The sequence below is a fragment of the Myxine glutinosa genome, chromosome 12, assembly GCF_964187855.1.
Source record: "Myxine glutinosa chromosome 12, kmMyxGlut1.1, whole genome shotgun sequence".
NCBI classification, from domain to species: Eukaryota; Metazoa; Chordata; class Myxini; order Myxiniformes; family Myxinidae; genus Myxine; species Myxine glutinosa.
Window position 1 is genome coordinate 89,185,143 of NC_136272.1, and position 12,629 is coordinate 89,197,771.

General features: G+C 44.1%; 1 protein-coding gene across 9 annotated transcripts in view; it reads left to right on the top strand.

Moving 5' to 3' along the window:
• The window catches only part of MCM8 (minichromosome maintenance 8 homologous recombination repair factor), a 112,532-nt gene that overhangs the window by 34,234 nt on the left and 65,669 nt on the right, over positions 1 to 12,629 (top strand). For all 9 annotated transcript variants that reach the window (XR_013620963.1, XM_068132055.2, XM_068132056.2 and 6 more), the window contains one exon: positions 11,017 to 11,124. Coding sequence is in view for 8 of the 9 variants with exons in the window: in XM_068132055.2 (XP_067988156.1) it covers positions 11,017 to 11,124 (108 nt within the window). In the remaining variant the exon portion in view is untranslated. The remainder of the gene's footprint in view (positions 1 to 11,016; positions 11,125 to 12,629) is intronic.

Here is a 12,629-nt window from a genome sequence, read left to right on the forward strand (position 1 = left end):
GTTTTTGCCCCATCTCTCAATGGTGAAGAATCACTTGAAAATTTTATATCTGGATCCAGATCAGGATCCTCACCATTGTCTAATCTATTTGTCCTTGTAACACATGCAATCTGTCCACCAAATTTCGTCCCAATCTGTCCAAACTTTTTGAGATATCCACTTCACAAACAGACAGACAGGGGTGAAAACTCAACCTCCATCCACCTTTTGTGGCAGAGGTAATAGGACTGTCCTGATCTTGTGCATTGCACTGAAGGCCACTTTTTTCATTCAAGTGGCAGTTTTTTTTTTGTTTTTTTTTGTATACAGAATCGAGGCTCGTGAAATAGCTAACATTTATCACACGAACAAATCAAACAGACAAACAAAATATATAAAAAGAGGGAGCGGTAGACAAGATGGGGAGAGGAGGGGAAGCACACAAACACAACATTTGAGAGCAGGGACATCGGGAGATGTGTGGGAGGGAGAGGGCTTGGGGGGAGGAGGCGTGGGAAGGGGGGGTGGGAGAAGTATAAAACACAAGGACACCAAGGACTTCCAGGAAAGAAGTTGGTATTTCAAAAAAGTGGATTAGGGGTGAAATTAGCAGGGGTGGAAAAGATCAAGGTTTTGGATGGGGGAAGATAAGAGATGGTGGTGAACAGCTGTTTTAAAGACCTGGAGGGAGGAGTGGGATTGAAGAGAGTGAGGGAGTTTGTTCCAGAGGTGGGAGAAAAGAGGAATGAAGGAGTGAAGGTGATCAGAGAGTCTTGATTTTGGCAGTTTAACCATAAGAGGGTTGCAGGCAGATCTTGTGCGACCTGTAGGAATATTTGGGGGACACAGCCCAGAGAGAGCTGGCAGGGGGGTGCAAGGCCGCAAGGCCGGAGAGGAGTCGGTAGAAGACGGAAAGACCACCAACCTGCCTGCGGTGAGTGAGTGAAAGGCCCTCGGAGTTAGCTTCATCGCGGGAGATTCCAATGATTCTGAACGCTTTGGTTTCAACAGCGTGAAGACGAGCTAGGTGTGAGGCAGGAGCACCAGCCCAGAGGGGAGAGCAGTATTCCATTGAGCTACGGATGAAAGCCTTGTATGTGGTGAGGAGCTCAGGTGTGCCAAGGAAGGACTTCGCACGACGGAGGATGCCCAGTCGGCGACTGGCTTTGGAGGCCAGATTTGAAATGTGGTTTTCCCAGGAAAGATCATGGCAGATAGTGAGACCCAAAAGCTTGAGTGACAGAACTTCTTGGAGAGGATTATTCAGAAAGTGGATGGGAGGGTTGTCCAGTCGGTCTTTTCGGAGAGACATCGTAAGAGTGTGAGATTTGTCAGGATTGAAAGACATGTTCCACTTGTTTGCCCAGTCTGTGATTTTGTCCAGGTCTGCAGAGAGTGAGGAGGCTTCAGACTGCCGATCTGAGGGATGAGGAATGGAGCGACAGAGAGTAGAGTCATCAGCAAAGAGATAGAGAGGATTTTCAAGAGAGTCAGAGAGATCAGTGATGAAGACCAGAAAAAGCACAGGGCCCAGAACACTGCCTTGGGGAACTCCAGCCTGAACAGGAAGAGGAGATGAGAGAAATCCATTCAGGGCCACACGTTGACTATGACTAGAGAGGAAGTCTGCCAGCCATGCATGGAGATTTCCATGGATACCAAAGGAGGAGAGTTTGGTGAGCAGAGCGTGGTGCCAGACCGTATCAAAGGCACGTGATATATCAAGGGAGACAGCTCTAATTTCCTGTTTGGCATTGAGGACCTCCATCCATTGTTGAGAAAGCAGAAGCAGCATGTCCAGAGTAGAGTGACCAGGTCTGAAACCAAATTGATGATCAGAGATCAAGCCATTGGAGAAGAGGAAAGATTTCATATCCGAAGCAATGATGGATTCCATGACTTTGCTGATTTTACAGTTTTACAGTTTAGTTTTACATTTTACAGTTTACAGTTTCCAGCTCGCTTTGCTTTCAGTATGACCATCAACAAGGCTTCGGGCCAAACACTGTCCACAATGTTGGAGTGTACTTGCTTGAGCTCATATTTACAAATGCTCAGCTCTATGTTGCCACGTCCATTGTCTTTCATCCATGCAACATTCATTTTGCAATTGCAGATGAATGTGCGAACAAAATATGAAAAACATGGTTTATAAATATATTTTTTGTAATTTTTTTTGCATTCTGTTGACATTGTCACAGGTCCCCTTCTTGCCCATGTAAATATTTTCTCGGCATAAAAATTTTAATGCCCTTTCATAAACTTCCAAGAAACACTGGAATGGGTTGATTGTAATACATCACTGATGGCATACTCCTTATTGAGATAACATAACTTTGCAAGCAACGTCCAATTCTCGAGGCTGAATAGTATAAAATACAAAAGGGTCACCTGTCATCGTCAACTAGCGACTCCTGTAGGCAAGAATTGCAGGATCACACAAAATGGTGCTAATTTCCAGCATTTCAATACAGCCCACTGAGGAGTCCTTCCCATTTGTTTGGCAACAATGTCAGGTCCCAGTTCAACTCACATTTGGCATGACAATAAATAAGGCTCAAGATCAAACTTTGTAAAGAGTTGGAGTGTACCTGCGTGATCCAGTTTTCACACCTGTCCAAATATATGTTGTTCCTCCCTGCAGAACCCAATGAAATGGTACCAGTAGAACGCAGATGGTACCAGTGATCCAGTTTTCACACCTGTCCAAATATATGTTGTTCCTCCCTGCAGAACCCAATGAAATGGTACCAGTAGAACGCAGATGGTACCAGTTTCGCTCTTTCACGAGCCTCGATCCTGTATACAACAAAAAAAAAAAAAAAAAAAAAAAAAAAAAAAAAAAAAAAAAAAAAAAAAAAAAAAAAAAAAAAAAAAAAAAAAAAAAAAAAAAAAAAAAAAAAAAAAAAAAAAAAAAAAAGTGCAGGTCATGGACTAAAACGGAAACACCTGGGTAAATGAGGGACACCAATATATTTAAAGCAATGGTTTCCTCAAAGATGTGGCCCATGTGTTAAATAAGCAAATAACATCCCAGCATGGTTAGGGCATGCATAAAAATGCTGCACAGGCCTGTTGCCTCTAATTATGGCTAGCATGGCTGCAAGAGGCCTCTGTGATGTTGAAAGTGGGGTGATTGTTGGGGCACGTTTGGCAGGAGCTTCAGTGACAAAGACAGCTCAATTTGCTGATGTTTCACGAGCAAACGGTGTCTGTGATGTCCGCATGGAACTCCGAGGGAAAGCCATCATCAGCAAAGTCAACAGTGGACTGAAGCGAACACTCCATGATCCTGATATCCGTGTATTAATTTGAAGTGCAAGGCATCGATCAATTGACTGTAAATTTCAACCTGGTGTGCGTGCAGCCAGTTTCATCGAAGCAGTCCACTGAAAACTCCAAAGAGCGGGATACCATAATTGGGTTGCAGTGCACAAACCACTCATCATACCTGGCAATGCACGTTTGTGAGTCAAGTGGTGCAAAGAACACAGGCAATGGACGACCGAGCAGTGGAGAAATGTGATATGGTCAGATGAATCATCCTTCACCTTGTTGACAAATGGACGAGTGCACCTCTGGCACCAACCTAAAGAACTCTAGAACCCTGAGTGCCTGGTTCCAACATTTTTTTTTTTTTTTTTTTTTTTTTTTTTTTTTTTTTTTTTTTTTTTTTTTTTTTTTTTTTTTTTTTTTTTTTTTTTTTTTTTTTTTTTTTTTTTTTTTTTTTTTTTTTTTTTTTTTTTTTTTTTTTTTTTTGTATACAAGATCGAGGCTCGTGAAAGAGCAAACATTAATCACACAAAAAGACAAACCGACACACAAAACACAAAAAACAAGGGGAGCGGCAGACAAGATGGGGAGAGAGGGGGGAGGACACAAAAGAGAGGGGGAAGAAGGGGAAGGACACAAACACAACATTTGAGAGCAGGGACATCGGGAGGACTTGGGGGGAGGTGGGAGAGGATTAAAACATATGAACACTGCAAGGACTCTGGGGTGAATTACCGGGGGTAGAAAAGATCAAGGTTTTCGATGGGGGAAGATAAGAGATGGTGGTGAACAGCTGTCTTAAAGACCTGGAGGGAGGAGTGGGATTGAAGGGAGTGGGGGAGTTTGTTCCAGAGGCGGGAGAAAAGGGGAATGAAAGAGTGAAGGTGAGCAGAGAGCCTAGACTTTGGCAGTTTAACCATAAGAGGGTTGCAGGCAGATCTTGTGCGACCTGAAGGAATATTGGGGGGACAGAGCACAGAGAGAGCTGGGGGAGCAAGGCCGGAGAGGAGTCGGTAGAAGACAGAAAGACCACCTACCTGCCTGCGGTGAGTGAGTGAAAGGCCCTCAGAGATAGCTTCATCGCGGGAGATTCCAATGATTCTGAAAGCTTTGGATTCAACAGCGTGAAGCCGAGCCAGGTGTGAGGCAGGAGCACCAGCCCAGAGGGGGGAACAGTATTCCATTGAGCTGCGGATGAAAGCCTTGTATGTGGTGAGGAGCTCAGGTGTGCCAAGGAAGGACTTCGCACGACGGAGGATGCCCAGTCGGCGACTGGCTTTGGAGGCCAGCTTGGAAATGTGGTTTTCCCAAGAAAGATCATGGCAGATAGTGAGACCCAAAAGCTTGAGCGACAGAACTTCTTGGAGAGGATTGTTGAGAAAGTAGATGGGAGGGTTGTCCAGTCGGTCCTTTCGGAGAGACATTGTAAGAATGTGAGATTTGTCAGGATTGAAAGACATGTTCCACTTGTTTGACCAGTCTGTGATTTTGTCCAGGTCTGCAGAGAGTGAGGAAGCTGCAGACTGCCGATCTGAGGGATGAGGAATGGAGCGACAGAGAGTAGAGTCGTCAGCAAAGAGATAGAGAGGATTTTCAAGAGAGTCAGAGAGATCATTGATGAAGACCAGAAAAAGCACAGGGCCCAGAACACTACCTTGGGGAACTCCAGCCTGAACAGGAAGAGGAGATGAGAGAAACCCATTCAGGGCCACACGTTGACTACGACCAGAGAGGAAGTCCGCCAGCCATGCATGGAGATTTCCATGGATACCAAAGGAGGAGAGTTTGGAGAGCAGAGCAGGGTGCCAGACCGTATCGAAGGCACGTGAAATGTCAAGGGAGACAGCTCTAATTTCCTGTTTGGCGTTGAGGACCTCCATCCATTGTTGAGAAAGCAGAAGCAGCATGTCCAGAGTAGAGTGACCAGGTCTGAAACCAAATTGATGATCAGAGATCAAGCCATTGGAGAAGAGGAAAGATTTAATATCTGAAGCAATGATGGATTCCATGACTTTGCTGATAATTGGGAGAAGGCTGATTGGTCTGTAGTTGCTGGGATCTGTTTTTGCACCTTTTTTGTGCAAAGCGGTGATGTTGGCTGATTTCCAAGCAGATGGCAGATGACCTTGAGCAAAAGAGAGGGTGAAGAGAACAGAAAGAGGGAGTGAAAGAGCAGAAGAACATGATTTTAGGACCCGTGGGCTGATGCCGTCAGGACCAGTTGCAGAATCAGAGTCGAGGGTTGACAGAAACTTTTCCACCTTGTCAGGAGGAAAGGACACAGAGTCCAGGAGCAGCTGGGTACGACTGGGTACGGTGGGTACAGAGAGGGATGGGTTTGGGACACAAGATTTAGAGGCAAACACAGAGTTGAGGCATTCAGCTTTTTCACGTGCGGAGTCAGCCGTTAAGCCGTTTGAGGTGAGGGAGGGGATGGAGGGGGAACAAACACCAGAAACAGATTTGACCAGACGCCACCAGGATTTGGAAGAGGGAGACAGATAAGAAAGTTCGGTCTTGAGAATGGTGAGATATTGTTTCCTGGCTCTCCTGAGGGTGGACACACACTTGTTTCGGGCTTTGTGAAAGGAAATGAGATTTCCTTCCGTTGGATTTGCTTTCCAGGAGACAAAAGCAAGTTGTTTCAGGGCAACAGCCTCACCACAAGATTCCGTGTACCATGGACGGGAGGAAGGGTATGACAACTGAAGACGAGATGGTATAAATCTGTGCATGAGAGAGAGCAATTTACTTTGAAAGAATTCCCAGGATGAGTTGATGTCAGAGGCGGTAGAGATGGGAGACCAGTCCAGATGATTGATGGCTGCTTGAAGACCATGCCAGTTGGCCTGAGTGAAATGCCAGACTCGTCGACGCTGAGGAGGCTCTCTGAGAATGGTCAGAGAGATGTCCACTTTGACAAGCACATGATCAGATGAGCCGATTGGAGCAGAAGAAGAGCAGCAGACATTTTCAGGGAAGTTTGTCATAACCAAATCCAGAAGAGAAGATGCTCCGTTGACTGAGATCCGGGTCGGGAAATTGACAGATTGTGTCAGTCCCAGTGAGTCGCAGAAGTCCTTTGCTGAAGAGCCATGGCTGGTGAGAGAGGTACCCACACCCAGCCAACTGGCATGGTGACAATTGAAATCACCACATATGAGGAAGAGAGAGTTGGGATGGGTAGATAGAAGTTGGTCCATATTATCAGACAGTGAGATGTAGATGGAGTCATCGCTGATTGGTGGACGGTACAACACACATATGAACAAAAGGTGGGAGCGAAGGGGAAGCCGTAGCCAAAGGTATTCCTGGGGGTGAGGTGGAGAGAGGGCAGTGGAGGGCGAGTGAGGAAGAGAGTTTTTTATAAAGATAGCAACCCCACCTCCAGGACGAGGCTCAGGTCTATCATACCGGAGGAGGGAGTAACCTGGGAGAGATACCAAGGCATCAGAGACATCATGAAGGAGGAAAGTTTCTGTTAAGCAGATCACATCTGGTTTGTCAGAAGCAACCTGTATGGAGAGGTCAGTCAAGTTTGAGCGAAGGCCCCGGATGTTTGAGGTCCATACCGTTAATGAAGAGGAAGGGGGAGCATCGGGTCCAGAACAGGGGGGGGGAGGGGTAGGGTAAGATGTGGAAGAGGAGGAAGAGGTAGGGAGAGCTGTTGAAGGTGTGTCAGAGATTTCAGAGTAGCTTGGAGAAAGGGAAGAATGGGGCAGACAAAAGGTTTGATGGAGATTGGGTGAGGCACAGTGAGGTGTTATTTGAGGAGGGGGAAGAGCAAGGCAGGAGGTTTGGGGAGATGAAGGTGAAAGTTGGAAGGAGGAAGAAGCAGGGAGGATGCTTTGAGGAGGAGGGGTGAGAGGGGAGTCTAGGAGGGGAGGAGCGAGGGAGAGTCTCGGAGGGGAGGGGTGTGGGGGGAGTTTAGGAGGGAGGGGAGGGAAGGGGCAAGGGGGGAGATTTGAAAGGGATGGGTGATGGGGAGGATTTGGAGGGGAGGGGTGAGATTGGATTTTGAAAAGTGTACGATTCATGGGAAACGAACATTTTTTGCAAAATGAGTTTGAGACCTTCGAGTCAAAAATACGTTTGAGGACACTGGAGGAGGGATGGAGTTCTGGATAGTTTAGGGAATGTAGAAAGGAGGAACTGTAAGAGATGGTATTATAGATATTTTTTGGAATGAATAGATTTGGTGAGCAAGACGAAAGCATCCTTTTGTAGGCAAAGAAGAAAAGGGTGTTATAATATATGAGAGAAAATAGTTGTTCAGGGGAGAGATTATACATTTCTAACCGCGTGATCGCGAATGAAGAACGAACGAACAAATAAGAACAACAAATAAACGAATAAGACCTGGGAAGGAAATATTTTTTTGGGTTTTTTTTTTTTTTTTTTTTTTTTTGTGAGTACAGATATTAAACAAGGAGGACGGGGTGAACGACTGGTACGAAACAGAGAACGAAAATTTTTTCTTTTAAGGGTTCTGATGATGTCGAAAATTTAAGGGTTCTGATGGTTCTGTATGTTGTGGGAAGCATTTTCCGAGCATGATTTGGGTCGCCAATCGCCTAATGGTTAGGGCAGCGGGCTTGGGATTCTAAGGTCCTGAGTTCGAATCCGGTTCAGCTGTTTAATTAATACCAGGTGGGGTTGACTCAGCCTGCCATCCTTCCGAGGTTGGCGAAATGAGTACCAGGGTACTGGGTCCTCTCTCAAGGAGGTTAGTGGCAGGATTTGCACTCCAGCTGCCATAAAAACACCTCATTTCGTAGCACACACAGTGGTGTGTGTTGGGATGGTGCTGAGGAGTCGTCCAAGGACGCAGCAACGTGCTGATCCAGCATACTCTCCCATATACTGTATATCAATGCCAATCAACATTTAATGGTACTGAGTGATTATCATTACCCAATGTTGCAGCATTTCCTTCCTTCTGGCCGGGGTGTCTTCCAGGATGACAATGCCCCCATCCACAGAGCACATGTGGTCCCCAAATGGTTTGATGAGCATGACACTGATGTTATTCATATGGCATGGCTTTTTCAGTCACTGGATCTGAACCCAATGGAGCATTTACAGGATAATTTGGAACGACACCTGAGACAGCGTTTTCCACCTCCATCAACCAGGTGTGAGTTGAGTGTCTTTCTCATGGATGAATGATGCCGCATCCTTTCTTCAGAATTTCAGATGCTGTTGGACTCTATGCCATGGCACATACAGACCGTACTGGCCATCTGTGGTGGTCCATCACTCTATTAAGTGATTTTACATTGGTATTTCCACTTTTTTGCAACCATTGCTGCAACAAGCATTATTATTATTATTATTATTATTATTATTATTATTATTATTATTAATGCTCCATGCCTTATACAGAGTGTCGGTTCTGCCACAGCAGTTTCTTGGCTCGGTACAATCCTTGAATGGTAGCCGTTCTGATACAAGATACTCGACTGTAGGTGATGAATTAGTAATTTGTTTGGGGTGTCAGCAATAACTAACTTGCTCTTCGCAAAGAACACCATGGGATCTTCTACCAACGTATGCTGGCAGATGGAACACCCAGCTTAACGCTCATCCGAGGGACTGCACTCGTATTGATGGCTCTACCTGCATGTGAAACACCAGGATAACAGTTTATAGCTGGGTCAGGATTCAGAATCAAATTCAGGGTAAACAGCCCAGAGATGAGTGTGCACATCCTTAGGCTATACTGACAGCCCCACTTGACATATTGGGAGAAATTGCAAATCCCTTTGGAACGTTTACACAGGTAACAGCCAAACAAACCACATATTAAACTAGTGACAATATAAACACAAGTACATTCAATATTTATGAATCAATCTCACAATTAGATATCTATTTGTTTGAAGCATTGAATTGTTCTGTATTTTCTTTTTGGAAACACTTTTTACTTTTTCGCTTTGGTACATTCGGCCCAAATGTGGAATGCGTTTCGTGGTTCGATGAGTTTGTGTTGTTTCACAATGGGAACATGCCGGACTCTTCCAACTCTCAAGTGATAACGTTTTTCTTCGGACTCCAACGTACTGTACAAGTACATACCATTTTAGGAAGATTCACCCTTCCGTGACGGCTGGCATTGTTTAGCACAAAAGTTTCATAAAACAAATAAAGAAGTTTTATATGTACTGCATTATTTAAGGAAGTTGATCAGACTATGAAGTATGAATAACAGTAAATTACCTAGTTCTGAATTTCCTTTTGGATCTCTTTCCTGTTGTCTACCTGATCATGAGCAGAAATTCCCCCATTGGTGGCTCATTTCATTGGATGCCTCGCTTTGTAATACAGGAAATCCCAATAGTGTGCACCAAACGGAGATTTATTTCCCGCCTTGTTGACGAAAAAATAAAAACAAGCAAAACTACCAAACTTTTAAACATATCTATTATAAGTGTACAGTACTGTATTTGTCCCTTCATTGACTACAGTAATTACCATAGGTGCTGCTGTACTTGTCACCAATGAATGATGTAGGCTGGTTATCAGAAACAAATTTCCTAACTGAGGCTTATGAGTTGTTGGGGTGGAGGAGTGAATCAATGGGTGTTATGTGACTTTTATTTTGTGTCTCCTCATCAATTTATTACCGTTATGATCTCTTACTTTTTGATAGTAAAGTTATTGGATGCAAGATTGGATGAAGTTAGTTGTGCAAGTCACTGTTTCCATGCTCCATTCAACCCGGATTGAAAACCGTGCTCTCCCACAAGTCCTTACTCTCCCACAGCCGGAATATGATAGTCTGTCCAAGCTTAGTGAAAAGGTCGTGATTCCATTTGGTGGCTGTTTTTAACTGATGTTCTTTCTCATCAAGCCTCAAACGAACACCCACAGGATAGATGACATATTTTGGCCTTTAAATCCTTTTATAAGTATGAAGATGGTAGAAGAGAAGAGAGAGGATGCATAGGATTAAGAATATGTGAAATGAGCTTTTCTCTAGGAAGTAGGACACATTAGGGGTAGTATCGTCCACAGGTTCATGTATTCTCCCAGGCCTTTTGACCATGGGCTTCACTACCCCGTCTATGCTTGAGTAAAATCTATGGTTTGAAGTGCACTACTGTGCCCGAAAGAAATGCCCGTATGAGTGATTTCGGACTTTGAATATGTGTCGTCCACTCACGATAATCTGACATCTCATATTAATATATATGTATAAATATATATATATATATATATATATATATATATATATATATATATATATATATATATATATATATATAATTCTCAATCTGTTGCGACCTCTCTCTTCTTTTGTGCCAACTGAACACCTTTAAAGGACACCAAACACTATTTTGGATCATTGTAGGCCAAAAACATGCCATATTTTCTTTCGGTTTGGCCAAAAATGTAAAGGCCCACTCGTTACCTGATTGGCCGGCGATTATGCCATTGCACGTGTCTTCACCCTTTGGGAAAGGGTCAGGAAATCAAGGGGGTGAGCTTGCTTCGACAGCCCAAACTAGGATGGTTAAATTACATGGAAATGCAGTATCAGGAGCAGCACAGTTTTCAACCAGGATTCACTGTCAATGAAAACCAGGTGTTACTGAAGTTTTACAATGGATTCACCAATATTTGTGCTTTGATCTTGTAATGAAAAAACCTTTTTGTCGAGAATTGTGTTCAGTGACCAGTGGGCAGGTCAAAGTCGCATTTTCCTTTTAACTGCTAACGATGGATCAGAACGATGGAATTATGACGCTTTTATTCACGCAGGGAGGAATTTCCAACGACACGCCAATCCTCAAAGACCCCACAATATGCGGCCAATACTGGATGAGTTTTCACCATACAAAGGCTGGCAACTCTATTTCCCTGGTGAAGGTCAGTCTCAGAATAAATTATTTTTTATTAAACTACTACAACCTAAAATTGTTCTACACCCCTTTTTACCATTTTACATGCAGTCAGTCCTCGCTTAATGTTGTAGTTATGTTCTTGAAAAGTGCGACTTTAACAAATGATTTTAAGCGAATCTAATTTCCCCATAATAATTATTATAAACAGGGGGTGGAGGGTCTAGGTTCCAGGGAAAACCTTTTTATTTTGAGACCAAAGACATTATTACATGTAGATCACGAGTTTTCAATAATTTTAAACAAACAATTGAATATCATAAGTTATAGTTTATTTTTAGCTCAACCTAGAACGAAGTCCAGGGGAGCTTATGCGATGGCGCGTCGTCCGTCCGTCAGTCCGTCCGTAAACACTTACAACTTCTTCTCTGAAGCCGCTGAAGAGATTGTGACCAAACTTGGCACAACTGATATTTGTTGTGTTGTGACTAAAGTTTGTTCACGGCATACAAAAAAAATCGGGGTCTAAGGGGGTTTACCGGGGTCAAAGTGGATGCAGGTTTGACCCCCCAAAATAGGAATTTGCTTTTTCCTCTGAAACGACACAAACTATTTCGATGAAACCTGACCACAACCTTCATCACCCCCTGATGTACTGAAGTTTGTTCACGGCACTAAGAAAATCAAAGTCTAAGGGGGTCTATATGTACTCTGTCTGGGTGGGCTAATACACCAGTATTTACGGTACAGTTTATACACCAGTATTTACGGAATGGTTTATACTGTAGCTTGAGTATGTTCTCTAAGATCAGCGACTTGATAATGAAACAATGTTAACCGGAACGATGTTACGCGAGGACTTGCTGTATTTATAACACCAGGAAGAGTACCCGTCCCAAGTGGAGGGAAAAGCCAGCAAAAGCATCCCCCTTCTCTCTCTCCCTCCCCTTCTCCCTTATAGCTGGGTCGGCAATCAAACCCAGGTTAGAAGGCTTAGAGGAGAGTGTGCGTACCTCGGAGGTCATTCTGTCGGCCAAGGTCGTACCTTAACGCACTGCTAATAAAGAAACTGTGATTCCATGTTGTTGTTGTTGTTGTTGTTGTTGAATAGCCCCAAACAGTTCTCTCGAACAAGCCTCCGGCACGGAGACAGCCGATCAATCTCTCAGGTGCGACCCCGAGATTCCCCACATCAAGGATGGTGTACCCCCACCTTCAGAAAGTCAGGGCCATGACAGAGTTAGAGTTAGAGTTAGAGTTTTTTTTTGTTTTTTGTTTTTTGTTTTTTTTTGTATACAAGATCGAGGCTCGTGAAAGAGCTAACATTAATCAGACAAAAAGTCAAACCGACACACAAAACACAAAAAACAAGGGGAGCAGCAGACAAGATGGGAAGAGAGGGGGAAGGACACAAACACAACATTTGAGAGCAGGGACATCGGGAGGACTTGGGGGGGAGGTGGGAGAGGTATAAAACATATGAACACTGCAAGGACTCGGGTGAATTACCGGGGTTAGAAAAGATCAAGGTTT